The sequence below is a fragment of the Capsella rubella genome, unplaced genomic scaffold, assembly GCF_000375325.1.
Source record: "Capsella rubella cultivar Monte Gargano unplaced genomic scaffold, Caprub1_0 scaffold_8, whole genome shotgun sequence".
In the NCBI taxonomy this organism is placed as follows: domain Eukaryota; kingdom Viridiplantae; phylum Streptophyta; class Magnoliopsida; order Brassicales; family Brassicaceae; genus Capsella; species Capsella rubella.
In genome coordinates this window covers 12850233-12877577 of record NW_006238916.1, presented here as the reverse complement: position 1 = coordinate 12877577, position 27345 = coordinate 12850233, and the positions used below count along the sequence as shown (strand labels likewise).

Here is a 27345-nt window from a genome sequence, read left to right as displayed (position 1 = left end):
AAGCTTACAAAAAATTGACGTACTTTTATTTTGTTTTAAAATATATTTATGGTGTTATAATAATAAGCCTTATTTCAAAAAGCCCATTTAATTTTTCATCTTTATCATTCATCAACGTATCGGCCAGTATAACCTGATTTTGATTAAATTTTATATATATAGTGCGTTTGTTTCTCGATTAAGCAATATAACTCCAAGATTGATTCTAGCCTACAAATATTTATAGTTCCCTGATCTTAAACTTGGATACTAATTTATAAATCAGCCTTTGCCCGTTACTATGCAAAGTATGAACTTTTTTTTTTGATTTGGTTGTGGTTGAAACAATTTTATAGATAACTCCAACGAGATAATGACAACGAGAAACAAGGATCAGACAGGAAGTTCGGGGAAGATGGAGACATGGTCAATGATTTTATAATATTGATCAGTCGAACCGTGTTTCCCCATTGGTCTTTGGTCAGTTCGTGATTACGGTTCAATTATAGCACTATATATATACTGGTTTTCAGTTTATTTTCATTTAGTTCTCTGATATAAAATTATTATTAACAAAAACCAAACATGCTCTCACAGTCTACAACAAGATTCAAAGAAAAAAAAAACTAATTAAAATATTTGTGGATGGGTTCGTGAATGATTTAGGTAAAAAAGAAAGCTTTACTAACAGAAGAAAAAGTGAAGGCCGATCAAATATCAAATCAAAGCTCCACCTTTGCCATTCTTGTCTTGGACTTATCCACCTGTACTCTTTCTTTTTTTGGTATCTTCGTTTTTTTTTTCTTTCCTTTTTTATAATAACAAAGATACTAAAACAGAAACACACTTATACATTATATATATATATATATCTCTCTCTCCTCCATTCTTCATTAATTCAAGAAACAGAAATTTCTTAAACATTATTTTTTTTGTCGTTAGTAATGATAAATGATGTATTTAAAGTCAAGTTTTTTAGAAAAATATGTATTGAATTTTAGAAATATAGATTAATTTTTAAAAGAGAGATAAAGTATAAACCAAGGAAGATAATGATTTATTTTTATTTTTGTTTCTTCCCCCTCACGAGAAAGGGCTTTGCATACCTATCAAAAGAAAATGGAGAAATGCGCCGACAAGAAAATAAAGAATGAAGAAATGCAATACATAATATGCATTATATATAAAGAGAGGCGATTAATAGGTGCAACTTAATTAATTCCCCTTGCCTCCTGTCACAAATAGATAATACTATACGATAATTATAAAATGCATGGCGAAGGAAACTTTCAAGCTCCGATATAAAATGATATACGTAAGAAAAACTTTATTAAAAAGATTTAAACACATCTAAAAATAAATAAATAAGCGACAATAATGAATTTGTAATAATAGAACTGAAAAAGATGGAGCATATAAAATCTAAATGGTACCCACAGAACAAATGGAAATGGAGCAGAAGACAAAAAACAAAACACCCCCCGACGACTCAAAAATCTTATCCATCTTACATATTTATACATTCTAAGTAATGTATATATATATTATTTATTACAAACTTTATGAATTAGAAAAAGAAAAAAAAAGATATAGAGACGTAATTAATAGAGAGATAGACAATGTCAAGTTGCTTTTATATGATATATGCATGTAGGTCATACTTTGTCCCATTATTATTATTATTATTATTCAACTTGTTATCCCATCCCTTCGATTTAAATCCATAAGAGGGCATTTTCTTAAACATCATAGAAACTGTTCTTAATTGTTTTATAAAGAGGACCTTTCCAACTGATCAGTAATATAAAGATTTCCCTCAAAAAATAGGAATTCTTATGTGTAGTTTAAGTTTCCTTAAAAAAAATAGAACTTAGGTATAGTTTAAGTTTTGGAATACATGCTCGGTATACACTAACTAAAGTAAAGAAAACAAAGAGATTTAGGGCGAAATTTTTCCATTAATGAGTAATTAATGAGTAGAGAGTAATATACATTTTTTTTTGCATTCTTTAAGCAATAGCCTAAAATTTCCATAAACCGCAAAATCCGCAATAAAGGAAAAAAAAAAAAAAACAAAACCAAAACAAAATTAATAACTAAAAAAAAAAAAATCATAAACGGCGCTAATGATTCGTAGAAGCAAAGCCGCGGCGTACGTTAGCAGCAGCCACCGCTCCCAAAATATAATATATTTTTATTAATATTTGCTTTTCCATTCTTCATCGGAGCTTTCCGGGTCGGGTAACTTATTCAAGTCAACCCGATCCAAGAACCGGCCGGCAGTTTTGAACCTCTTGTCGTCGTCCTCTTCCTCATCATCTTCTTGGTCACCGTTATGATAATCCCGATGAAAGTTCTTCTTATCATCGTCGCTATCTATACTCTGACCAAAGACACGGTGGCGGTTATTCTGAACCGCGGTGCCTAAAGCATCAACCTGAGCACCGACCTCGGTAGCTTTTTTCCTGATGGTGGCAGCCGACATATCCTCGTCGGAGAATTTGTCAAGAGGAAGAAGCTCAGGGAAGTTAAGCCTGGCCGTAGGACCTCTGAGATAGAAAACGGCGGTGTCGTAAGCACGAGCGGCGGCCTCGGGGGTGGAGTAAGAGCCGAGCCATAACCTAGAGCGCTTGTTTGGCTCTCGAATCTCCGCTACCCACTTTCCCCACTTCCTCATCCTTATTCCTTTGTATGGTCTCTCTCTCTTCCTCGTACCGCCCACTGCCACGTCAGTTACTGCGTCGCCGTCCATGGAGGAGGAAGTATGATTAAACCCTCCAAAGAGAAACACTTTCGAGATGGGTTTTAGAGAGAGAGAGAGACAGAGACAGAGAATAAATTTGTCGGAGCAGGAGATAGAGGAGGAGGGAGGTAGCAGCAGGTGGTATTATGATGATGGAGGAAGAGAACAATCCAAATTCACCGACAAGAAAGAAAAAAAATAGAAAGTTAAGAGAAGAGAGAATTTTAGGTTAGTTGGATTTATAGAAGATAAACTTTGATTTCCATCTTTATATATATATATATATATATATATATATCACAAAAAAAAAAAAAAACAATTCTTCTTGTTTTCCTTTTCCTATTAGAAAAATAAAAATCTGTTTCGCTCCAAAATTTATCAGTTTTGTAAATAAAAAAAGATACCAAAAAAAAAAAAAAAGATAAAAAAAAAATGGGAGCGAGACGGAGATGATGAAAGCTGTATCTTTGTGTGATGATGATTTTTGTGTAATTTTTAATGGAACAGAAACTTTTTAAGAGGATAGGCGGAAGAAGAGGTGGTGGAGATGACATGCGCATCTCTTTTTTTTCTACATTTATTTTATCTTTTATTATTATTATTATTTCTTCATATAATATTTTTTCTGCTATCCATATGTATTATAGTACGCAAAACCTCTGTGTGTTTCTTTTTATTTTAAAACCATTATTTTTTTTTATCTACGAATATATACCTCCGCCAATACACATACTTATCTACTAAATTATTAGTAACCAAATTCTACTAAAGAAGATACCTAATAACTCTGCATAGATCGACAAAGTTATATAATCATCGCCAAAATTCGATTATCATATGATATAATCCTATGTTAATAACACTAAATCATATTGACTGGTGAAAACTTTACCAACGGTCTTTATCGAGAACAAAATATTAAAAAGATTGAAAACTTTACTACTGCATACATGGACAACATTTTTGGTTAGTCAAATTTCTTTTTTTATAAAGGAGAAACACAAAAAATAATTCCATATATATTTTCCATAAACTTCTCTTACTTCGGCATTAAACTTTATAGTTTTAACTTTTAAATCTAACACAACTTTTCTTTTATATAACAAATTCGGTTTTTGTTTTGGGTTTTTGGCGCCACATAAAACTAGGATAATTTATATTTGTATTATAAAAATCATCGCATCCCTTCTTTTGTAAATCGTATTAGTATTTGAAGTAGTACTTTACAATCAAAATAAAAACTGAAACCGCTTCGTAATCGTTGCTTTTGTTTTTATTTGCCGTCTTGGTGGTGAAAACAAAAATGAAACATAAAATAAATTTGTAACTGTATGATAACAAATTAACATACGAATACATACGGTATAAAGATAGTGGAGGAAGGAAGGTAGGTCGGTGGTCGGTGGGCTGAGGAGAGAGATACCGTTAGGAATTGACTTTTATGTGTTGAGTTGTGTACTCTTCTTATTACGACACGTATTGTGTTTTGTCCTTTTTGTCCCTTTGATTCCCTATTCCCCCCGTTTTTCACTTTTTTCTCTCTTCTCCTTTGATTTTTATTGACAAGGAGAATTTTGGTATTAATCCCACTTACGCTCCATTATCATATTTTAATTTTATGCAAAACCCAATCAAGTGTTTATTAAGAACATAAGCTATATATATATAATTACCAACAAAATAAAAAAAATGAGTAAATTATACAATAAGAAAATTTGTTTCCCAACCAAATATTCAACTACAACACTAACCAATAATACGATCAAACAAATATAACAACAATAAGCATATATATATGTATAATTAATAGTGACACTTTAAATATTTGTATACAGCAGGTGGGAGATTTGATTAATGTTTTTAAGATAAATGTCAATCCGCGAAAGAACCGATCTTTCAATAATTGTTTTATGTTAGTTTCAGGAGTGTTGAGCTGTATTTTCTACCCTTTAATAATAATAATATTTGTTTTTTTTTCGGATAACGATATTTATTCTGTTTAGTTTATAAGAAGAATGGATTAGCTCAACATCAACATAATTTATGTTTAACAATAATCCTTTTAATTATATACTAATATATATAACTTGGACCATATTTTATGATGTTGTTGCAGCTCTCTTGACTTGTTTCTTCACGATTTCAATAATTTGCTTTGTGATGTGAACCCATCTATCTGCTACTACTATATACACACCTCCATAAGTCTTTACTTTTCTAAATATACTTTTTTCTCTATTCAATTTTTATTTTATTTTTTTGTTGCATTCAAAAATTTATTAGGTGGTCTTTAATTTTATATGTATATACACGTCTGTATATTATATATCAATAAGTTACTCCGATTATATTTTAACGTTTCCATATGTATATATATATATTTGTTAGGAACAAACAAAGAATAAATAATATTGTAACAAAATTAAATTAGCAATTTATGTTCCTTTCATAATAATTCTACGATCATTTGGGAATCGTTACACGCAAAAGAATTCTAATAAACAAATATATATACCGGAAATTATCATATAGAATCTGTGGGGTAGGGAATTGAGTGATAATTTTGGATTGTTCCCACGACTTTGGTTTAACAATTTCTTAATTTTACAAGAATAAATTTACAAAATAAATAATTTAACACTAGGGGAGAAAAATATATGAGAATTTTAAATAATGAAACTTTTAGCTGTGACCCAGTTGGCACGTGAACATGGTGCCAATTACCGCGGAAAAAGCAAAAAATATCATTACATTTTTATACAAGAAACTGGACCACTTTGTTTACATGTTATTTTTTTTTATACAGTATTTTTCAAATTATGGGGGGTCGCCATTTTATTTTTCTATATGTTTAGAAGTTTATAACAATACAACAGAACCAGTCCAATACGGTTCCTTTTCATACATTTATATTTATAGATGGTGATGATCTTTGATTTAAATCAATATAACACACCAACCGATAGATACAATAATAGATTAGTTGCGTCAGATCTTATAAGAAAAAAAAAAAAAAAAGATTCAAGTTCACACGAACGATAATGTTTAAAAGAATTCGTATAAGTATTTATGCTTAACAGCTTAGTTAACGAAAAGGCGTAAACTCATTAAATCTCCCTAAATCAGAGTCGAAACAAAAATATAAATCTTGCAAAAGTAGTATCGGATTAACAATGAATGCAACAATGAACAATGAGGCGGGTTTGTTATGTGGAGATTCTAAATTTGAAAGTGTGATAATAAATCAAGTCAACAGTGATTTACTGTCTCAATCCTACGCTCGAATTTAATATTTAAGAAATACTCCACATACTTTAAATCTTTGTGTGTAGCGTAGGGAATGCACAATATCTTGGTACCATCTATCTGGTAGACTTTTATGGATATATATATTTGGGCCGCTGATATCAAAACTTGGCCTCGTAATGTAAGATGGCTGTTTATTTACACACGGGCTTTTTTCTTTTTCTTGAAATAGTTCCTAAATAGGCTGACTTGTATAACGTTCTGTTCTAATCGAAATTTGCATTGACACAGTTATGGACCAAAACGTAGTAACTTGAGAAGGCAAAAACAAACAAAAAAACAAATTATTGGTGATTCTACAACAGTTTCTTAAACCTTACGTTTGTTTTCTTCAAACCAACATCCCTTGCATTATGATAAGAGATTTTGCATTTCATACAATTATTATTATTATTTTGAGAATGAGAAAGGTATAATACTGTCTTTTTTTTTTACTTTCTTTTTAACCAAAATGAAAAAAATTGGGAATTCTTTTGGCTTCTCTGGCTTTGGATCATAAATATTCTGACACAGGTGGAGCCACAAGACAATTGAATCCACAATTATTTGTGGTAAAAAAAATTCCAATCTTCAACGGTTGATATCATCCACGGAAAAGGCAAAAAAAAAGCATACTTCTTTGACTTTTGTCCTCTAAATTCCAACGGTATTACAATTCCGACCTCACATCCTAAGAAAATTACATTTACGAGCCCTATGTTCTCCTTTATCTAAAATTAACCCCCTCCGCTCGGAAAATTGTTCGGGAGGGAACCTACCGGATGTTTTTTGTTTTACCGGAACGGATCGTTTTCTTCAGCAATCACACTCTCCTTAATCTCCTGAATCATCTTAATCACTTGTCTCATCGTTGGTCTTTGTTCTGGCGATGTCACACGGCAGAGACAAGCTGTTTCAGTCATCATCCCAAGCCTATTGTCCTCTGTTCCTTCCTCTTCTTCTCTCATTGCTCTAACCCAATCAAGCATATCGTGAGGCGCCATAAACGGATGCCTCGATGCGTTCTTACCGGTCAAAAGCTCAAAGATCAATACACCAAACGAATAAACATCACATTTTGAAGTTGGTCTGCGGGATGACTTTCTGATCTCAGGGGCTTTGTAGGCGGATGAGTCAGGATCATCAGGTGAGGCAGCAGACGAGTCTGTTAAGACACTGAGGCAGTAATCTGTTAAACAGGCTTCGAAGTCTTGTCCCAGGAGAATGTTTGTGGATTTTAGGTTTCCATGGACTAATGCTGCCGAGGTTTGGTGGATGTAATATAAGCCTTGAGCTACATCTTCTGCAATCTTTAGACATGATGTCCAATGTAATGGCTTTGCTCTTGACGATCTTGAACCTGAATTATGAGAGTAATTAGAAGTGTCATCATTTGGTACTACAATATGGGGCCAAGAAGCAGCAAATCAAGCACTACCGGGAAACAAACATTCTTAAGATGCAATTCTCCCGTTCTTGGAAAATGTTTACAATTCTAGTAATAAGCGTTTTTATATAAAAGGTTTTAATTTTCCCCCGCATTTAAGCACTAATACAAGGTCTAGAGACAGAGCCATTGCAAAAGACGAGATTTCACGTGGAAAAAAACAGCACAGAGTTCCACCAAAGTCTGTCTTCTTCTTCCACTACGACTAAGTAATTGAACAACTTCAAAAAAGAGCAAAAGAACAAAACTTTAATAGTAAAATAAAACCCGAGATTGTCGCTGTGTGGTCATCTTCAATGTCAACAAGTTAATTGACTACTAAGTTGATAAAGCTGTGTGCACAAAACCCTCCACACACAAAGAGACTCATGCTTTCATAATTTTTAGGGTTTAAAGCTTAATATAATAAACAAAGAGTGGGTCATAGTCTCTCTCTACGACCCCGAAACGGTTAGTCACGTCATGATTAAGACACTCAACACAATTAATTAAAGAAAACTCGGAGTTAATAACTCAGTGAGTTAATAAACTAAAACCCTTGAAAAAGTAAATTCAACATGGAGATTTAAAGAAGATGAGATTCTTACCGTGAATGAGATTGGATAGACTACCATTGGGATGATAATCGTAGATGATGAGCCTCTCTCCATTAGATTGAAAGTAAGCTCTAATGGGAACAAGATTCAAGTGTCTGAGTCCACCAACAATCTCCATATGATTGTCAAACGCTTCTTCACTCGTGACCGCCGTTTTAGCGGCGTCTAGTCTCTTCACCGTGACGATAAGCTGATTATCAAGAACCGCCTTGTAGGTAATCCCCACTGATCCTCTTCCCAACAGCTCCGCCGAAGCTCTCATAAGCTGCTCCAACGTATACATCCCTTGACTCCTCGATTCACCACAGAAAACAAGATTCCCACTATTTGGTATTCGGCTTTGTAGCTGCTCCGTTGCTTGTAGTGACTGAACCTCTTTCTCTCGCTTCTGAGATTCAGAATCCGAGTTCATAACCGGAACGGTTCTGGTTCTTGGGGTTTGGATTTGCGATTGATGTTGTGAGGAAGACGTGTCTCCTTTTGGATTTGGTTGGTACATTCCATCGTCGTTTCGTTTCTTTATCGCCAGAGAGAACACGACGAGGCAAAGACCAAGGACGATAAGCGAAGCGAGACCAGCGGTGAAGCCAAGAACTAACCCATTCTCTTTACCTTTCTTCTTCGTAACCACCGGAGATATTACCACCGCACCGCCGTTCTGCGCCTGAGCGCTTTGACCTAACGGAGCTTCCGACGACTTCGTTTTATTAGTGGATCCGAAGAAGGGCGAGCGTGAAGCGCAAGCTCGGTTGATGATCTCGCCGCAGAGTCCAGGGTTGGACCTAAACGACGACGCATCGAATCGGGACAGAGTCGGAGTGACGGGAACGACGCCGGTGAGATTGTTACCGGAAACGTTGAATGACGTCAGGAACGACTGATTCATCGGCGGGAGGGTTCCGTTAAACCGGTTAAACTCGAGATTTAATGAAGTTAAGCGGTCAAGAGCGTTGATCTCAGACGGAATCGAACCGGAGAAGTTGTTGCGAGAGAGAGAGAGAACCATCAACCGGTGAAGAGAGAGGATGGAGGGAGGGAAAGCACCGGAAAACTGATTCCGGCTAAGGAAGAGAGACTTGAGGTTAACGAGAGGCGAGAGATCAGGAACGGGACCAAAGAGCGAGTTATTCTCGAGACTAAGAACTCGGAGCTGGTCAAGACGGCTGAGAGTAGAGGAAGAGAAGTAGCCACGGAGAGCAACGCCGGAGAGAACAAGGCGAACGACGCGACCTTGAGCACATTTGACGCCGCGCCACTGACAGTAGTCGTAACGCTCAGTGAGGGAATACAAAAGCTTGTTGTCGAGATCGGCGGTGGATTTGAAAGAGAGTAAAGCAACGGCATCGGAAGGAAGTAATGAGTTGAAGTAATTAGGGTCTGCTCCGGCGGAGACACGGAGGAGGATGAAGAGGAAGAGGAAGAAGAAGAGAAAAAAGTTGAGTGTCATTTTTGGTGTTTTCGCTTTTTCTTAGGCAAACAACAAAGTCACAATAAATTCAAATCCCATATATGTATTAATTTTGCTTCTCCTCTTTCTAATTAAAAACAAAAAGATTTTTTTTATATAAAAAAATGGGAAGCAGCTGTATCTCCGGTGAGACGAGGAGAGAGAGAGAGAGAGAGAGATGAGATGTTGGGACTGTGGAGTGGATCACGTGCTTATGGCGATCGTATTATTTATTTTATACTCTAGTATATAACTTTTGATGCAAATTATACCGAACGAAAGTTATTATATGTATTTATGTAATGTATATAATTTTTGATGACACCAAACAATCCAAAAATACTAAAAATGCATTTATATTATTTTTTATTTTAAAAAATAATTCACTAAATTGTAACCATATAAAAAAGTCGTCATACAAGTCAAAAAAAGCTTTGGATTGGGGGAATCATGAAATCGAAATAAATAAAAAGAGTTACCGAGCTGTTAAAAAATAACAGAAACATGCATATTCTTCAAAGAAAAAGGAGTTTTGTTTAACCGATGCGGTCAAAATAATGTTTTCCGAGAGGAATCGCATTGGGGACTGGGAGTCACGCGCGGAGTGAAGCGGTTGAGAATAAGCGATTGGAACCGTTAGTGTGAGAGAGAGAGCTGGAGCGAGTCCGTGACTGTGACTGTGACTGTGGTGGCTAAAGCTATAAGCCGTTTGTTTGGTGATTGGTCCGTAGGAAAAGACTAGACTCGTAGCCAAAAGACTAAACTTGTGGTCCTTTTTTTTTTTTTTTTTTTCTTTGACAACTTTCTCTTTTTTGTTTGTCTTCCTTAATTTGGTCTTTACAAAATAGCGACGTTTTCTGATTAATTTTCTGAAGACAAAACAAAAGCATATATTGCTTCAAAAAAAATAAAAAAATACATAGTTAATGAAAATTATGGGGGAAAATATAATAGTGTGATAGTTATTGACATTGTGACAAAAGTATGGAGGGTTTCTACAGAGTTGTACGACTTTGGGTCCAATCATATTTATATTGAAACAAAAAAAAATCTATTTGTTTCTCCCCATTCTTCAATGTTTTTATAATATTTTAATGGTCACTTTTATGTTTTGGTTGCACTTTCTTTACAAAAGAGAGAATCAAAAGATAAGCAAAGCGTGCTGTTTTCAGTGACACGAAAACAGCATCTCCAATATGCGTCATTTCCTTAAATATTTTGAGGCTAAAACCTTTAAGGATTACACTAAATTATTCACTCTCTCACTGGGTCTTAATATATATATATATATTAAAAAGGGGTTAAAGAAAAGTAGGGTGGTGGTGGCTATACGGAGAAGAAAACTAAGCCAAAGTGATTTTGACTTCATCATTTTGTGTTTAACATCTAAAAAGAAGCGCCCACAGATACTTGTAAAAAGGTGTTCACTAATCCATCTTCTCGGCAACAACACCAACAAAAATATATCAAGATTCTGTAAAACAAATTATAATAGGGGTAGTATGATGTTGACAAAAAAAAAAAAAAAATAGGGGTCCATAGACTTTGCATTATCAAATCTGGGATATGAATTGGGCCAACTTAAAGCCTAAGAAATGTAGTATGGGCCATATCAGGTGGATTTCAGTAATGGCAAAGTCCAACCTGAAATACATTAATTTTTGTTTCTTTTCAAAATTAGAGATGATATCAACTTCACTCTTTATAACTTAGGTGAGATTTAGGTGGTTAATATCATCACTTCGACTTAGGTGAAATTTATAACACCACTTGTAATTTTAGTTTACATATTTCTTGAAGGTTATATATAACTGCATTCGTATGACTTCTTTTTTTTCGTCTTCTCCAATTTTCCAGTCTTGTCCCGTATTTTGATATTTTTGCCCAAATAAAAGGAATAAATAAGTACGTTACTAGTTGGTAGACAACATATTTTAATGATAGAATATGAATAATAAAATGAATAGGTTTGAAATATTAGTATTTCGAAGGATATAAACCAAAATAAGAAGACGAAGGGACAAAGACTTGTGGTCTGTAATTAGTTACGGTGTCACTTTGCAGTAACCAAAACGCCGACACCTCTCTTTCTCTCTTCTTCAAATCTACCAGCTCCATGCATGTACGGTACAACCACCTCTTCACACACACACCCTCCTCATTTCTTTACCTTATTTTTTTAATTTAAAAAAAAAAAATCATTAATCTATCAAACTTACATAACCAATACAAATAACATTTTTTTTTTTTGATTTATTATAACCTAGTTTCTCCAAATTTGTATTCTTCCCAACAAACCACAAACCGTATGATCATTTACGACTTGATTGACATTACATATGTCAATATTTAATGTCTTGATTTTATGTTTTATTAGTCTTACTCGTCCTTGTAGTTTTATGAATAGTTTTGCAATTTCCAATACTAAACCGGAAAAACAAGTCAACAGCAGTTTTAGCTGTGCACTTTTTAATTCGATTGAACTAGTCCTACTTTCACTATTTTAAATTTAACCGGACACTTACTTATCTACTTTACCATGATTTGTGAATGATCCGTGTTAGATAAATGTAGTTTTCTTACTGTATTAGAGAAATGGTCATGTCATCTTCATAAATCTCCCAAACCAAAACAACTAATTTTGAAGGAAATGTTACAAATTTAATCTTTTAGAATCTATATATATAAAGTTAGCTTTTTCTCTCTTCTCATTATGCCACCTAAACATCCACTTAAGCCACATTTTTTTTACATTAAAATAAATTTAAAACATTCATTTAGTGCATATTTATGCTACTTAATTAATTAAAAGAAAATTTATATAAATAAAAATAAATTATGTAAATAAATGAAATGTTAAATAATAAATATTTTCATTTTTTATTAGTTAGTGGTAATAATATAATTCAAATTTCATTTTAAGTTGATCATAGTTTAAAATTTTAAATGTGTTACTGAGTTTAAGAATGTAAGTAAATTTTAAATTTATGATAGAATAAAAACAACATTTATGTAATTGTATCTATAAAATTATAAAGGAGAAAAATAAAATTGAAAGTGAAATATTAGTTTATAACATGATCAAAAAGAAAATGCTTTTAATCCAAATTTAAATATTGTAAGATAATAATTTAAGAGAAAATAACTATAATATGTTTTGAAAATCAATTAAAAATAATAAAATATCATAATATGAATAAAAAATTAACAAAAAATTATAAAACTCCCGCGCGCAGCACGGGTTAACTGATAGTATATATATAATATACAATTATATATACAATTATACTATTTCTACGTTGTCGTCATCCCTATATTAGTAAAAGAGAAGTACAAAATAGAATATGGGTCGGGTCAAAATTAAAAAATTAACCCGATTTTAGCAATTGGATACTTCAAAATTGGATATTAAATTGGGTTCGGATACATATATCGGATACTTTCCATATCTAATTTTAAAATTATATTATTTCCATAACTAATTTTATGATTTCCTAATAAATCTCTAACTAATCAATTATTATTCTTCTTTAACTTTTATTTGATATTATTTTTAATTTATGATATTATATTATATAATAAAAATGATTAATAAAAATTTAACTTTTTTTTTTTTTGCATATGTTGCAATTTGAATTTTCAAAACGGACATATAATACTCAACTACACTCGGTTAAATATTTTGGACAATGATTTAAAATCAGTATAAATATGACCAATATTAAAACCATTGTTACATGAGTCTGTTTAAAAGTTTCAAAAGTTTCAAAACATTATAATTAAAATGTTAAAATATATTAAAATAGAATTTAAATTACTAAAATTATTTTTTTGGAGACATAATTTTAATTTATTGATAAAATATATTATATATCAAACTATGGAAATTTTTGATAGTTCGCGGATAGTTTGTAAAAATCACAATTATAATGGTAAAGCGAGTTATGAATAATGTTTTTAAAAAAACGAATTTTGTTACGGGTTGGTCCTTCAAAAAAATATATTGTAAGTATGTAATTTTTACATATATTCCTACTTCTACTACAAGAATGGTCAAATTGAATAATTTGTCGATAAATATTATATTGTGCTGTTAAATTTTCACTGTTTTTTTAATTGTATCAAACCTCAATGTATTATTATTTACTAACTTTTTCGTTTATTATTTTATTTAAATTTATTACACATATATATTATTTACCATAATCGACTGCATTGCAATAAAACTAAAATATAACATATTCTTTTTTTTTGGACAAAAAATATAACATATTCTAATCCCTTAAAAGTTATATATTTATAATTATTTCTTCCGCGCTGTAGCGCGGGTCCGAACCTAGTTCTCTGATAAGGCGTCAGACCTTTTTTAATAGTCCACGAAACCAAAAACACTTTGCTTTTAAAACAGAGTCAAAATCTCTCTTCGCCTTCATCCTCTGACCAAAACAGAGGAAAGCAAAAAAATGAAAAGTGGAGGAGGGAACACAAACACGAAGCTCATACTTGTTCATCCATACATTCAAAAACAAACAAGCACAAATCGTCTATGGCTTCTCGCTTTCGTCTCTTTCTTCACTATCGCTTTTCTCCTAACTCTTCTCTACACCACCGACTCCATCATCCCTTCTAAAAACAACTCCGCCACCCTCTCCTCCGCCGTCAACCCCGCCGTCTCCTCCGCATCTCCGATCTCTCAACTTCCAACAACTGCCATCAATGCAATGCTTCACTACGCTTCAAGATCCAACGACAGCTTCCACATGTCCTACGGAGAGATGAAATCCATCTCCGACGTCCTCCGCCGCTGCTCTCCGCCGTGTAATCTCCTAGTCTTCGGCCTAACACACGAAACCCTTCTCTGGAAATCGCTAAACCACAACGGCCGCACAGTCTTCATCGAAGAGAATCGTTACTACGCAGCTTACTTCGAAGAAATCCACCCGGAGATCGATGTTTTCGATGTCCAGTACACTACAAAAGCTCGCGAGGCGCGTGAGCTCGTGTCGGCGGTTAAAGAAGCGGCGGGGAACGAATGTCGTCCGGTTCAGAATCTTCTCTTCTCCGACTGTAAATTGGGACTCAATGATCTGCCGAATCATGTGTACGATGTTGATTGGGATGTCATCTTAGTCGATGGGCCACGTGGCGACGGTGGAGATGTACCGGGAAGGATGTCGTCGATTTTCACGGCGGCGGTTCTTGCTCGGAGCAAAAAAGGAGGGAATCCGAAGACGCATGTGTTCGTTCATGATAACTACAGAGATGTTGAGAGGCTTTGCGGCGATGAGTTTCTTTGCCGGGAGAATCTTGTGGAATCTAACGATATGCTTGCGCACTACGTGTTGGAGAGAATGGACAAAAACAGCACGCGGTTCTGTCGTGGTCGTAAGAAACGCTCTGTTTCTTCTCCATCGGCTTGAGTTAAATGTGCGCTTAAACCCTTGTGGGCACAGAGAGTCTAATCAACAGACAGACAGACGGTGGTGATTGACACCGTCAATCGCGGAGGAGTTTGTGTAAAATAAACACTTTTTTTTTCCTACCTTTCAATCTTTTTCTCCTTCGTTTTCAAATCTTTAAAACTATGTGAAATATTCAATCAGATCAATGAAAATTTTAAAATTTCTTTAAAGGTATTTATTCTTAAATGAACTAAATTCTCAAAGTTTAGAATAAGCTTTATGAATTTCTTAAATGAACTTATAAGCTTTATTCTAACATTTCACAAGATATTGATAAAATTTTAGTTTAAAAGTGAGTCTTACATAAGAAGATACTAAAAAAATTTTGGTTTATAAGTGATGATTGGTGATACAACATAAAACCCAATGAATCAAGAATGTATTACTAATACAAGGGACTCCATTACCTCTAAACTCTTTGTGGAGACTCTTGTGGATTTGGAGTATCTATTTGCTTCTTCTTGTAGAGTGGAACTCGCCCTCCAAGTTCTTTCAGCTGATCTACAAGACCGTATAGAAACTCAAACGACAATATGTTTTGAGCATTAAGCTGTTCTCTAACCTGTGGATGAACCCTAAACCATTCTCCCAACATCTTATGAACGTGAGATCGAATCATCCTCCATGGAACCGGATGCTTCTCGCATAACTTTAAATACTCAACAACTAAATCTCCCTGATCTAATCCTCCATCGACGAATCCCTCTTCTTCGTTATTCGCTGCCCATTCAGCTGTTCTGAACCCAGCAAAGACCGCTGGATTCTCAAGAAGCGTCTCAGCAGAAAGGACACCTTCAACACCGGTCTCCTCAATGCAGTTATCAACATCTTCGATGCATCTTACATTCCCATTCGCCAGAACAGGGATTCTCAAAGCGTTTTTCACTTCCTTGATGGCACTCCAATCAGCTCTGAACTTTTTCCCGTCCTTCTCATCCCTTGTTCGGCCATGAACAGCTAGCAGCGAGCAACCAGCATCTTCTAGCATCTTGGCATATTTGAGTGTATCTTGAATGTTTGGGAAAATCCGGATCTTACAGGAGACAGGAACATTAAGGTTCTGAGCTAACTTTTCAACAAGTGATTTCACCAAAGGGAGATTATCCATCAGGAATGCACCATAATTTCCTCGCCTCGCTATACGCTGTGGACACCTGAAACAAAAATCCCCCAAAAGATTCCTACTTAGCATCTAAAGTACAATATTTCACTGTGCTCTTACAATACACAAATCATTGAGTCCAAACGAAGATCTACAATGGGTATTAGGCCATGAATCAAACTACAAAACTCATTGAACCTATCGTTCCCAGAAACTTGGAACCCAAACCATTGAATTCTATCTTAGTTACAAAAGTGAAAGGTTCCATCTGTATTGAAGAACTCTAACATAGAAGATGTGGAAAGAGAAATCTTTACTTACCCTAAATTGATATCAACATAATCGCAGTAAGGTTCCACTCTCTTTGCAGCTTCCAATAATGTATCAGGATCATTAGCACAGAACTGCACAAACAATGGCCTGTCCTCCTACAATTTCCAAATCCAATCAAAACCCTAAACCCTTTTAAGAAAAGCAAAAATGTAAATGAAAAATGTTTACCTGGCAAGTGGTGAACTCCTGATTTCGATACTTCTCAGTCTCGGTGAAAATCCTAGAATGCAACATCGGCGTATAAGCAGCTTGAGCTCCGTATTTTTGGCAGAGCAATCGAAACGGAAGCTCAGAGTTATCCACCATTGGAGCAACGATGTATCTGGGTCTACCCAGATTTTTCCAGTGTGCCCAAGCTCGCTCTACCCTAGTATCAATGCTTAGGACCCGACTTGGAGAGCCCAAGATTGCAGGCGCTGCGTCGATCGTTTCCTCAATCTGCACATCACGCTGCTTTGAGCAGAGAAGATCGTCGACTACTTGGGACGGATCAGGAATTGAATCCGGCTTTTGAGTCATTGTTCGGGTCTGGGACATGAACGATTTTCTTGAGGTCCGTAGAAATTTGAGATTCGAGAGATTTAGTTTCATGAGCTGACGACGGGAGACGAACTCATCGCCGCCGCCATAAAAATTAGGGGTTGAAGTGAGTCGCTTTAAAGTTTTGGTATTTTTCCAGCAAAAAAATATGTTTTTCCTTCTTTCATTTGGGCCTTGATGGGTTTCATGTATTCAATGTAATGGGCTTAAATATGCTTGGGTAAAAAAATATACTATTCACCATAACATGCGCAAAAAAATTCCAATAATCTTGTATGAGTGGAATAACAGATATAATGTAAATAACGATCATGGGATGGAATTCGTAACTTATAATGTAAATTTATAATTTATAAATTTGAACTGTACACTACATTTGTAATAGCTGTATAAAAAGCCTTTGCTTAGAAATAAAGTGAAACCGGGTTACCCAAATCGTACGACTATTCTCAATCCTTGCGTTGACTGCTGACGTAATCCAGCACCACCAATCATATAATTAAGGCGTCACGTCTCATTAATTAGTAATCACACACGTGCTTAAACCTTAATCATTACTCAAGTTTATGCATAAACGCTCCAGCCTCTCAGTAACATTATGCCACGTGTAGCTCATATTTATAAAAATTAACGTTGCTTTTTTCCTTTTTGATTTCCCTTATTTAAAATAAAATATGTCTGTTGTACCAGCAAGAAGGCTGGTGTGTGATAAGTAACCATAATAATGATATTAATTAATGATAATTAAAACCTCAAATGAAACGTAATTAATTAATCTTAACAGACATTTATTTTTTTCCCTCTTTTTATCTTTCGTTCGCTCAAACTGTTGTTCATCAGAAGAAGGATCTAAACAAAGAAGATGAAGCTCTCTGTGTTTCGATTGAGCTACTGGAACCGTCGAGGATACACTTTCAGATCATCGCCGTTGTTAGATCCCACATTCGACGGCAAATCTCCGTCGTCTGTGTTTTGGCTCGTCATTCATGCTCTCTGCTGCTTGATCAGCTTGATTCTAGGGTTTCGTTTCAGCCATTTAGTACTCTTCTTCCTCTTTTCCACTTCCGTAACCAATCTATACACTACGCCTTTTCTTACCGCCGGAAACGGCGGTGTGAGCCAGCTTCTCCGGCTGAAACCTCTGGAAACAGCTACTAACAGCACGGCGAAGAAGAACTCTCGAGTGGTGGTTGGAAGACACGGGATCCGGATCCGTCCGTGGCCTCACCCGAATCCGATTGAGGTCTTGAGAGCGCATCAGTTGCTTGTGAGAGTACAGAAAGAGCAGAAATCGCTCTACGGTGTGAGGAGCCCTAAGACTCTGATTGTGGTGACGCCGACTTATGTACGGACTTTTCAGGCGCTTCATTTGACCGGAGTTATGCACTCCCTCATGCTCGTTCCTTACGATTTGGTTTGGATCGTTGTGGAAGCTGGTGGAGTCACCAACGAGACTGCTTCCTTTATCGCAAAATCAGGATTGAAGACGATTCACTTGGGATTCGATGAGAAAATGCCGAATACTTGGGAAGATCGTCACAAATTGGAGACCAAAATGAGACTTCACGCCTTTAGGTGATATCTCAGTGCATATATTTTTTGTTTGCTGTTTCATTTGATTGAATGATTCTTATTGACTTGAAAACTGTTTGCTGACTGATTGGAAGAGCAGAATCGTGGGAGAGAAGAAGTTAGATGGGATTGTTATGTTTGCTGATGATAGCAATATGCATAGCATGGAGCTGTTTGATGAGATTCAAACTGTGAAATGGGTTGGTGCTCTATCTGTTGGTATACTTGCTCACTCTGGTAATGCAGATGAATTATCATCAGTCTTGAAGAATCAACAAGGGAAGCATAAAGAGAAACCTTTAATGCCGATCCAAGGTCCTAGTTGTGATTCCTCTGAGAAATTAGTTGGCTGGCACATTTTCAACACTCAGCCTTATGCCAAGAAGACTGCAGTTTATATTGATGAAAAAGCGGCTGTGATGCCTAGCAAGATGGAATGGTCAGGGTTTGTGTTCAACTCTAGGTTGTTATGGAAGGAATCTGTAGATGATAAGCCAGCATGGGTTAAAGATCTCCATTTGTTGGATGACACTGAGGAAATTGATAGTCCATTGTCTTTCGTCAAGGATCCTTCCATGGTAGAGCCGCTTGGAAGCTGTGGCCGCCGTGTGTTGCTTTGGTGGCTTCGGGTTGAAGCTCGAGCTGATAGCAAATTCCCACCTGGGTAAGTTTTTATTTTACACTCATTCTGACCAAATGCCCCATAACGTTATCCCATCGTCACTTGCCAGTCTTTTACTTGTGTGTGCAGCTGGATCATAAACTCGCCTTTAGAAATCACACTGCCATCAAAGCGAACACCATGGCCAGACTCTTCCTCAGAGCTCCCAGAGGCCATCAGAGAAGGGAAAAACAGTCAATCAGGCACAGAAAGACATCCCACGAAGGCAAGAGGATCAAAGAGCAAGAGCTCCAAAGGGGGAAAGCAGGAACCGAAAACTTCTGATAGTGTCAACGTATCAGCAACTATAGTGAAAGATACAAACCAATGAGGGAAGAAGCTGTTATATAATCATCCAAGTTTCATTTCATATTCTTTTTCACCGTAAATATCGTAATATTGTTGAGAGTGTGTGTGTGTTCATTGGCGTCATCGTATACAATACAAAGTCACGTGAGGTGTTTTGAGTTCTTAAAATCGATCCTTGGCTCTAAAACAAAACTTGGCAGACAATAGTCTCAGAAATCTCTTAACCTTAAAAAATTAGCCAAAATTTAATACTCAAAATCAAAACCAGGTGCAGGGAACTCCCTAACTTTGTTGAATCACTTTGACTGTTTCTTCTCCAGTTTGACTTTGAGGTTAGCTATAATCTTATCCTGAGCCATGATCTCATGTTCCTTAGCTTTGAGTTTCAGCTTAAGTTCTTCAATTTCCTTTGAGTGACCTTCACAGCTGTTTGCGAAGTCCTTAGCTTTGAGTTTTTCCTTCAGTACTTCAATTTCCTTTAAATGATCCTCACAATGGTTTACATTTTCCTCTTTGGCCTCCTCAGATTCATCTTGAACCATTTTACGAACGTATAAACAAGTTCCTGATCCTGAACTCAGCTTAAACGCAACCATTTTTTGTGCCAAACCCCCTTTCTCCTGAAAAAAAAAAGAAGACAATTGAGATTTATTATATTGATTATCTTGCTATATTTTCAGATCCTGAAAATGATCAGAGAGAGAAAATTCTAAATACCTTAACTGCGTCTCCTCTTAAGTTATCAAATGCTTGGTTTGCTTCTTCTGCACTATTAAATTTAACAATAGCATTGTAATAACCTCCTTTTTTTCTTGGTGGCTGCCCAAAAACAAATAAAAAAAAATATGATCCTCGTGAGAGGGGGAAAAATGAGTATAAAGATTAAGATGTTCAGTATTATATTACCATAATTTCAAGTGTGAATTTTCCGGTAATAACTCCTCCTAACTCTTGAGATGGTACATTGAGAGGGATTTTATGAAGGAGGAGCTTTTTCTTATCAGCTTCTCTTTGGTTTACATTTGCTTCTTTGATCTCCTCAGATCCATCGTCTCTCTTCTGTCTCTTAGAACTCACATCATTCTCTTCTGTTCTAGCTCTCTTTGGTGCAGTTATTTCACTCAAAGAATCATCTAGAACATTTTTACGAACAAATATACTAGCTTCTGATCCTGAACTCAGCTTAACCGCAACCAATTTTTGTGGCAAACCCACTTTATCCTGAAAGAAAAAGACAACAGAAACTTCTTAAATCGATTTTATATCAGAAGTTTCAGATCCTGAGATGACCGCAGAGATGATCTTAAATACCTTAACAATGTCTGCTTCAACATTTTCAAATGCTTGATTTGCTTCTTCTGGACTACTAAAATCAACGACTGCAGTATAATAACCTCCTACTTTTTTTGGTGGCTGCCCAAAAAAACAAATTATAAACACATGATCCTCAAAGAGAGAGAAAATAGAGTACAAAGATTAGAATGCTCGGATTTATACTATTACCTTAACATTGAGTGTGAAATTCCCGGTGAGAACTCCTTGTAACTCTTGAGATGAAACATTGTGAGGGATCTTATGAAACAAAAGCTGTGTCTTACCAGCTTCTTGTCTTGCCTCATTTCTTGTCTTCTCAGCCTCCAACATCTAATATTGAGTTTGCAAAAAGTTTGAAATGAGTTCCAGAAAACTATAAATATAGATACATACGTATTTTGGAACATGGATATGTAAGAATCCGCCATACTTCCTTAGTTTGTTGAATTGTAGTGTCTACTCCTTTTTCTACTACAGCAAGTACAAGTTTCATGGCAGCTGCGGCGTCATGAACACAATTGTGAGCAGCACCGGCCATTCGAAGTTCTTCACCTAAAACAGACTGGAGATGAGAAAAATAAAAAAGAAGACAACGTTTTATCAATCATTTACATATTTAGGATTTGATTTCACACTGATCAGAGAATTAAAAAGCTTAGAATGCTTGCCTTGCATAAATTATTCAAAGAAGGTCTATGATGCTTTGGTGCATCGGCATACTCAAATACAAATGAAGTATCTATTACCCTCGCATGATCTATCCTCAACACTGTGGTCAAAGTAACTGGTAAGCACAATTGAATTTAATAATCTATAGAAAATTTGGAGCGTTTTGGTTACCTTGAAGATCATTATGCAAACCATGCCCTACCAAAATAGTTCCCACAGAAAGAAACCTCCGCAATTTTTTTTGAATATCTGTAACAGATAAAGTAGCTCTCTCAAGATCATCAGCCGTAACTCCAGTAATATCCGTCTTATAGTTAATAACTGGTTTGTCCGGTTTCACAAATTTGTCAAGAACCACCTAATTGATGAACATTAGATTAATAAAACAACATGGTTACAAAGCCCGACCACAGAGTATTGAAGAAAAAAACTAAAAGATTGAATGCTTAATAGCTACACACCTTTAAGTCGCGGTCCACAGCGCCAACTCTAACTACAGCTTCACTCCCATCTTCACAGGTAACCATCTCACAATCAATAGCAAGCATTCTGGTCGATTTCATCACTTTTGACTTCTTCTTTCCATTCTCAGTTACAAACCAATCCTGTTATGCAATTCGGAAAATGTTCTTTCTGATAATCTTAAAAGCAGGAGAAAGAAAAGGCAGGTAATAAATTGGATAGAAATACAAACCTCGGCAAAGGAAGGGAACGAATAGGTTGTAGGGTACTGAAAATGTGCAATAGTCAATCGAACTAGCCTCTGCACTGCCAACAACATAGAGTTATGAACCAAATACTAAAATTAATTGCATTACACACCACAAAACCATAATAGAAATCCTCAAAATAATTCTCCACCTGCTCAGGAGTCTCTTTATCCGGAGATTCTTCCTTGAATTTCTCAATTAGATCACGATTAGCACCACATTGCATAACTCTAGCTATTAGCTGAAAGTACAAGCCAATAAACAAACATGGTGAGAACTGAACTAAGAAAAAGTCATCCAAAGAAGATAATAGAGAAACATCAAACAATGTGTATTAGGTTCTTTAATTTACCTGCATATCTTCTTTCTTTTTGAATGACATAAGAAAAGCGACCAAAACATCATTGGAACGTCTTGCAGGATCACTCAAACTCGATCCGAACTTCTTGTCGTAAACATTTAAAAAGTCCTTCCATCCTCCATTTTCGCCTTCTAAACCTCGTTTCTGAACTAGCTTTACCAATTCTACTAGAACCTAAACTCATCCATGATAGTTTTAATTTAAAAAAGTCAGAATTCGAAGAGAAACGAGTTTTTTTAAGCTGAGAAACAGGTAGTAGTAGTAGTAGTATGATAACGAAAGAGACTTACTTTTTTCTCGGCAGTAGCTAGTTTATGCTCCATAACCACTAGTCCTGAGGGACGGTGGCTCTCTTAGTATACAGAGGCGGCGAGTTGGAGAAAGCAGAGTTGGGGAAGACGGAGAATCGTAATTTAGGGTTTTATTCTGTTTCTTGCCCTTGCCTTAAAAGAAAAAATTAAACATAAATTTAGTTCCGGTCCGGGACTTTTGTAAATTACTGTTTTGTCCATTTTAATGTTCTTTGGTTTGAAAACACTTTATTTATTTCAGATTTAACCTTTGAAATACATTTATCTAATGAAACTATCTTAGTTTATACTTTATAGTAATTGTTGTATGAATCATATATATATTTCAACAGAGTACCAAAATATATAACTGTTAGGATGCAGAACGTTTGAAAACTACTAGTGATTTTGTAATTTCACCATCTACGAGATATTGTATAGACTTTTGGACCGTTTTAACTTGTCTTCCAAAACACTGTTAGTGCAACCAAAACAGTTCCTTAGAAAAGAAACATCTGCAAACCATCACCAACATAACCTATCCATGGTTACTTATAAGTTCATAAATATATATAAGTCAAATATGACAATTCATTTCACATCAATTGAGTAATATTCAGATTCCAAACTAAGAAAACAAATAAATCTGGACACCAAATCAATAGTCAAATACAATAAATGTTCTTCCTTGGAATGACTTTTCTCGTCGAAAAGTCTTGCACACAAATGAAAATGAAAGATGATTACAAGCAAACACAGAAAATTCAATTTAAAAGATAATTTTTTTGACAATTACCGTTTTTATAGTTATAGCTGATTCACGTGGAACTACCAGCATTGTCATTATTAGACCATTTTCTGAATGTGCAAGTTACCAAGTTTCTTCCAGCAAGAAACCCTAACTTTGACCTAATCGTTGCTAATCTACTTCCTCCATTGTTGCCACCACCATTACCTGGACCAATCTCCACTACAACACCACCTGCTTGAGCCACCCTCGGCTCCTCCGCAACGGTTTCAACCTCACCATCCACAGCCACCACCGCTTCGGTTTCATCACTATCCATACTCACCACAAGTGTCCTCCTTTGCTCACGCAGCCAATCTCCAATCTCTCCAGTCACCACTCTACATTTCTTCACCTTCAGTTTCACCAGATTAGGACATCCAACAGCAAGCGCCTCGATCCCTCGATCCGAAACCGGACATCCTTTGATACAGAATTTCCTCAATGCTCCACATTTCTTAGCTATGCAAGCGATCTCTGTATCGCCTATGGTTCCACTACCGCAGAGCGCTAATCGTTCGAGTTTCTCACAGTTTGAAGCAATGGCTGCTAGACTCATATGCGTTGCATTAACACCAATCAGCACAAGTTCTTGTAAGTTTAAGCAGTGTTTAGCTACAGACATGAGACCTTCATCACCAATCCTATTAGTCCTCCAACCATCAATATGAAGTTTCCTTAGCAGCTTACATCTCTCAGCTACATTAATAAGACCATAGTTTGAGCATTCTGGGGTTTTCACTATATGCAATGTCTCTACATTTGAGCATTTCGATATTGCAGAGAGCCCAATGTCACTCACTTGGAGCCTCTCTAAATGAATTTCGCTTAAAGAACTTTTACCATCTCCAATCATCTGAAGAACTTTATCCCAATCACCCAAACAACGAATGATTTTAAGTGTTTTCAGTGTTTTTGTATTAGCAACCAATGGTTCAAATACCTGGCCATTAACGAGCTCCTTCAAGCAAATGGACCTGAGCGAAGAGGACGAACCAGAAGCTGGCAGATGAATCAACTCAGCTGCTTCATGGATTCCTCGGAGTCGCTTCACCGACAATTCTTCAAGAAGCTTGCAATGTTCGAGCATCGCGTTGACGCCTTTAGCTCCAAAATTGCAAGATCCAACAGAGAGCTTCTTGAGATTTTTACAATTCCGAGCAAACTCTTCCATTCCCAGATCCGTGATTTCGCGGCAACCACGAAGCTTAACACGAGTCAGATTCAAACAGCGAACAGAGATCATAGCCAAAGCTTCATCGCTCAAGCTAACGGACTTGCGATCACATCGGAGAGCAAGCTTAGTCACCGAATCGAATCGATTGAACATAGACGTGAGGAAAGAGAAGATCTCATCCTTAGCATCTAAAGATAACCGATGACGATACTGACCGTCGACGAACAACCACCGTTTACAAACAAGAGAGCATCGCTTCCGATCTCCAGCTCCGAGAAACTGAAAGACATGAGCTAAACACTCATTGGGCAGATCTCCGGTGAAATCCCGGTCTCTAACCGAAACAACATTTCCCAAAGCCATAGATTCTCCTCCTCCAGAGGCAATCACAGGAGACCACAACCTCAAATCAATATCACGCCCGTTTGATTCCGCCGTAGACGACGGCGCTTGGCCCATCACCACCGAAGAGTCCTTTGGTTTCCTCCTATCTTCCTCCGCAATTTTCTTTTTCTTTTTGGGTAGAGAGAGAGAGACTTATTGGTGGTATGAGGAGGAAATTATAAAGTAAAATAGTACACACAGTAACGGCTCATCCCGTCAAATAAGGGAACACGTGGCATAATCGCAATCGACACGCTTGACCCAACTCACACTCGCACGCGCTTGATTTAATTCATCATCAACCGTCGGATCTAAATTAAGTGTTGAGCCAAATCACGAGCGTTGATTGCTTCGACTTTTTTGATTTAACTTTAAGTGTTTAGCTTTTTATAACCTCTCGTCACGCTCTTCTTCTGCAACATCATTACTTCTCTCTCTCTCTCTCTCGTGTTCAACGGTCAAACTTCAGGTTCTCAAGACACTCCTACTCTATAGACTTTTTTTTGGTATATGCTGCTAATGACTTATTCAATACGAGTATTTGATATTATTATGTCATTTTGATTTCCAATATTGAAATTTCTGGAAATATAATTGTCAAATACGTTCATCTGCGCATATGCGCGGTTTTTTATATGTTTTGTTTTGTTATGTTGAATGTTTGATTTGAAGACATAATTTTATTTTTTATTAAATATATTTGAACATTCGGATGATATATTGATGGAAATATCAATGCGCCTGTCCCCTCCAGCATGATATAATGTAGAGGGATAATAATAAAATATCTGACATTTCATTGGACCGACTTGCTGTCCTTAGAGGCCCAATACTGCAAGATATGTCTGGATCCATATATTGATGAGAAGCCCATATTTAAGTTTGATGGGCCAAACCGCAAAACCTTAAAATATATTTTTTTTCTTCCTATCAAAATGAAATTATTAATTGTGAAAACAACTGGATTTGATTGTTGATTAGTTATTATAACTCAATGTGATAATCAGTTAATACAAGTGAATAAAAGTACATTATTAAAGAAAATGTTCTTAAAACTCGGAACGATGATTGTGGAGTCGACGAAAGTCAAAAGTTGTGGTGTGTAAGTTTAAAATAGACACAATGCTTTTATCAACAAAAAATAGATATATATATATATATATATCTATAATGCACCACTAATACTAAAAATATATGACGACAGTATTATTACAAAACTTAAAAAGAAAAAAAAAAGAATATGCCAAACAAATATAAATGGGCTTTGTCCCTTTATCTCCAACAAAAAACACAATGATAATGCTCTAAAACCCAAACAGTACACAACTCTTTCCATGTTTGACTCCAACACATCATATGATCAATTGTTAATCCATGTTTTGTTATTTTTCTTATCCCCAATAAATCCTGACACATCTTTATCAATATTGAAAATGTAAATTCCAATAACAAACATTTGATGTAAATATCATGATTGAGTACTTCAACTTAGGTTGGTGTTTTAATGAGGTTGGGTTATGTAGATGTTATAATGAGTAGTACGTTCGATCACATAATGAGGTTATTACACTTTCTTTTTTACGTTCTCTCTTTTCCTCTCGGTCAATTCCGATAGTCCCCAATAGTCACTTTTCTTTTACAGTTACTATATGATATTTATACGCCACTATCAACTGGTTTACGGCGACCATCGTTTGAATTCGAATAAAGACTAAAGAATAGTGAAGTGGGGACGTTTACACTTTACAAGAGGAAACCAAAATATATATATATATATATATATATAAAAGATGTGAAAGGTGGAAATGTGAAGTCGCTATTAAAACTTTGTAGTAATCTCTTTCTCTCTCTCTCCCTCTCTCACTCTTTCAGATCCGGAGACTTCTTCGCTTGTTACCAATGGCTTCACCCACTTCGTTCCCTCTCGTGATTTTTACTTATCTACTACTACTAGTATATATGTGTCTGTGTCTTTGGTGATGCATTAAACACAAACACAATCCGAAATCTTTACCAATATATATAAGTGGAGTAACAAATCAGATCTAAACATGATTTTACTAATGACATTCTTTTAGATGATTTTACTAATGACATTCATTTAGAAACTAAAGTAATTGTATCTTTAATGAGGTTTAGAAGAATGCATTTTTTGACCACTAAACTGGTTGGTAAAG

General features: G+C 35.7%; 7 protein-coding genes across 7 annotated transcripts; 2 read left to right on the top strand and 5 right to left on the bottom strand.

Annotated features, from left to right (window-relative positions):
• Positions 1-1937: 1937 nt before the first annotated feature.
• Positions 1938-2974, bottom strand: LOC17875042 (ethylene-responsive transcription factor ERF010). Its single transcript, XM_006279746.2, has one exon. The coding sequence runs from the start codon at positions 2729-2731 to the stop codon at positions 2177-2179; it is 555 nt and encodes a 184-aa protein (XP_006279808.1). The 5' UTR covers positions 2732-2974; the 3' UTR covers positions 1938-2176.
• Positions 2975-6561: 3587 nt separating this feature from the next.
• LOC17876980 (probable inactive receptor kinase At5g67200) lies at positions 6562-9625 on the bottom strand. The gene is made up of 2 exons (XM_006280065.2): positions 8042-9625; positions 6562-7367 (listed from the first exon to the last, which is right to left on the bottom strand). Exons 1-2 carry the CDS (start codon positions 9495-9497, stop codon positions 6802-6804), a joined length of 2022 nt encoding a protein of 673 aa, XP_006280127.1. The 5' UTR covers positions 9498-9625; the 3' UTR covers positions 6562-6801.
• A 4255-nt stretch (positions 9626-13880) lies between these two features.
• LOC17877069 (protein IRX15-LIKE) lies at positions 13881-15129 on the top strand. Its single transcript, XM_006280764.2, has one exon. It carries the CDS (start codon positions 13961-13963, stop codon positions 14915-14917), a length of 957 nt encoding a protein of 318 aa, XP_006280826.1. The 5' UTR covers positions 13881-13960; the 3' UTR covers positions 14918-15129.
• A 54-nt stretch (positions 15130-15183) lies between these two features.
• LOC17877234 (tRNA-dihydrouridine(16/17) synthase [NAD(P)(+)]-like) lies at positions 15184-17047 on the bottom strand. Its single transcript, XM_006280376.2, has 3 exons — positions 16563-17047; positions 16383-16489; positions 15184-16113 (listed from the first exon to the last, which is right to left on the bottom strand). The coding sequence occupies exons 1-3, from the start codon at positions 16983-16985 to the stop codon at positions 15369-15371; spliced, it is 1275 nt and encodes a 424-aa protein (XP_006280438.2). The 5' UTR covers positions 16986-17047; the 3' UTR covers positions 15184-15368.
• Positions 17048-17731: 684 nt separating this feature from the next.
• LOC17875266 (probable beta-1,4-xylosyltransferase IRX14H) lies at positions 17732-19624 on the top strand. Its single transcript, XM_006281563.2, has 3 exons — positions 17732-18509; positions 18607-19170; positions 19258-19624. The coding sequence occupies exons 1-3, from the start codon at positions 17797-17799 to the stop codon at positions 19496-19498; spliced, it is 1518 nt and encodes a 505-aa protein (XP_006281625.1). The 5' UTR covers positions 17732-17796; the 3' UTR covers positions 19499-19624.
• Positions 19557-22955, bottom strand: LOC17874749 (small RNA degrading nuclease 3). Its single transcript, XM_006282099.2, has 13 exons — positions 22821-22955; positions 22522-22704; positions 22321-22410; positions 22154-22222; positions 21921-22064; positions 21631-21817; positions 21459-21559; positions 21221-21352; positions 20980-21120; positions 20788-20889; positions 20383-20697; positions 20194-20295; positions 19557-20096 (listed from the first exon to the last, which is right to left on the bottom strand). Exons 1-13 carry the CDS (start codon positions 22851-22853, stop codon positions 19773-19775), a joined length of 1923 nt encoding a protein of 640 aa, XP_006282161.1. The 5' UTR covers positions 22854-22955; the 3' UTR covers positions 19557-19772.
• Positions 22956-23425: 470 nt separating this feature from the next.
• On the bottom strand, positions 23426-25312 carry LOC17876329 (F-box protein SKIP2). Its single transcript, XM_006279712.2, has one exon. It carries the CDS (start codon positions 25241-25243, stop codon positions 23639-23641), a length of 1605 nt encoding a protein of 534 aa, XP_006279774.1. The 5' UTR covers positions 25244-25312; the 3' UTR covers positions 23426-23638.
• Between the last annotated feature and the right edge of the window lie 2033 nt (positions 25313-27345).

What these genes read in the sequence shown, in the direction of transcription:
- LOC17875042 (XM_006279746.2), bottom strand. Translation starts at nt 2,731, where the DNA reads ATGGACGGCGACGCAGTAACTGACGTGGCAGTGGGCGGTACGAGGAAG.
- LOC17876980 (XM_006280065.2), bottom strand. Translation starts at nt 9,497, where the DNA reads ATGACACTCAACTTTTTTCTCTTCTTCTTCCTCTTCCTCTTCATCCTC. An exon ending in TCTATCCAATCTCATTCACG is followed by an intron (nt 7,368 to 8,041) that starts GTAAGAATCTCA and finishes CTCATAATTCAG; the next exon opens with GTTCAAGATCGTCAAGAGCA.
- LOC17877069 (XM_006280764.2), top strand. Translation starts at nt 13,961, where the DNA reads ATGAAAAGTGGAGGAGGGAACACAAACACGAAGCTCATACTTGTTCAT.
- LOC17877234 (XM_006280376.2), bottom strand. Translation starts at nt 16,985, where the DNA reads ATGAAACTAAATCTCTCGAATCTCAAATTTCTACGGACCTCAAGAAAA. An exon ending in AGGAGTTCACCACTTGCCAG is followed by an intron (nt 16,490 to 16,562) that starts GTAAACATTTTT and finishes TGGAAATTGTAG; the next exon opens with GAGGACAGGCCATTGTTTGT. An exon ending in TATGTTGATATCAATTTAGG is followed by an intron (nt 16,114 to 16,382) that starts GTAAGTAAAGAT and finishes TTTTTGTTTCAG; the next exon opens with GTGTCCACAGCGTATAGCGA.
- LOC17875266 (XM_006281563.2), top strand. Translation starts at nt 17,797, where the DNA reads ATGAAGCTCTCTGTGTTTCGATTGAGCTACTGGAACCGTCGAGGATAC. An exon ending in ATGAGACTTCACGCCTTTAG is followed by an intron (nt 18,510 to 18,606) that starts GTGATATCTCAG and finishes TTGGAAGAGCAG; the next exon opens with AATCGTGGGAGAGAAGAAGT. An exon ending in GATAGCAAATTCCCACCTGG is followed by an intron (nt 19,171 to 19,257) that starts GTAAGTTTTTAT and finishes TTGTGTGTGCAG; the next exon opens with CTGGATCATAAACTCGCCTT.
- LOC17874749 (XM_006282099.2), bottom strand. Translation starts at nt 22,853, where the DNA reads ATGGAGCATAAACTAGCTACTGCCGAGAAAAAA. An exon ending in CTGTGGACCGCGACTTAAAG is followed by an intron (nt 21,818 to 21,920) that starts GTGTGTAGCTAT and finishes TTCATCAATTAG; the next exon opens with GTGGTTCTTGACAAATTTGT. An exon ending in TAAGAGGAGACGCAGTTAAG is followed by an intron (nt 20,097 to 20,193) that starts GTATTTAGAATT and finishes TTTTTTTTTCAG; the next exon opens with GAGAAAGGGGGTTTGGCACA.
- LOC17876329 (XM_006279712.2), bottom strand. Translation starts at nt 25,243, where the DNA reads ATGGGCCAAGCGCCGTCGTCTACGGCGGAATCAAACGGGCGTGATATT.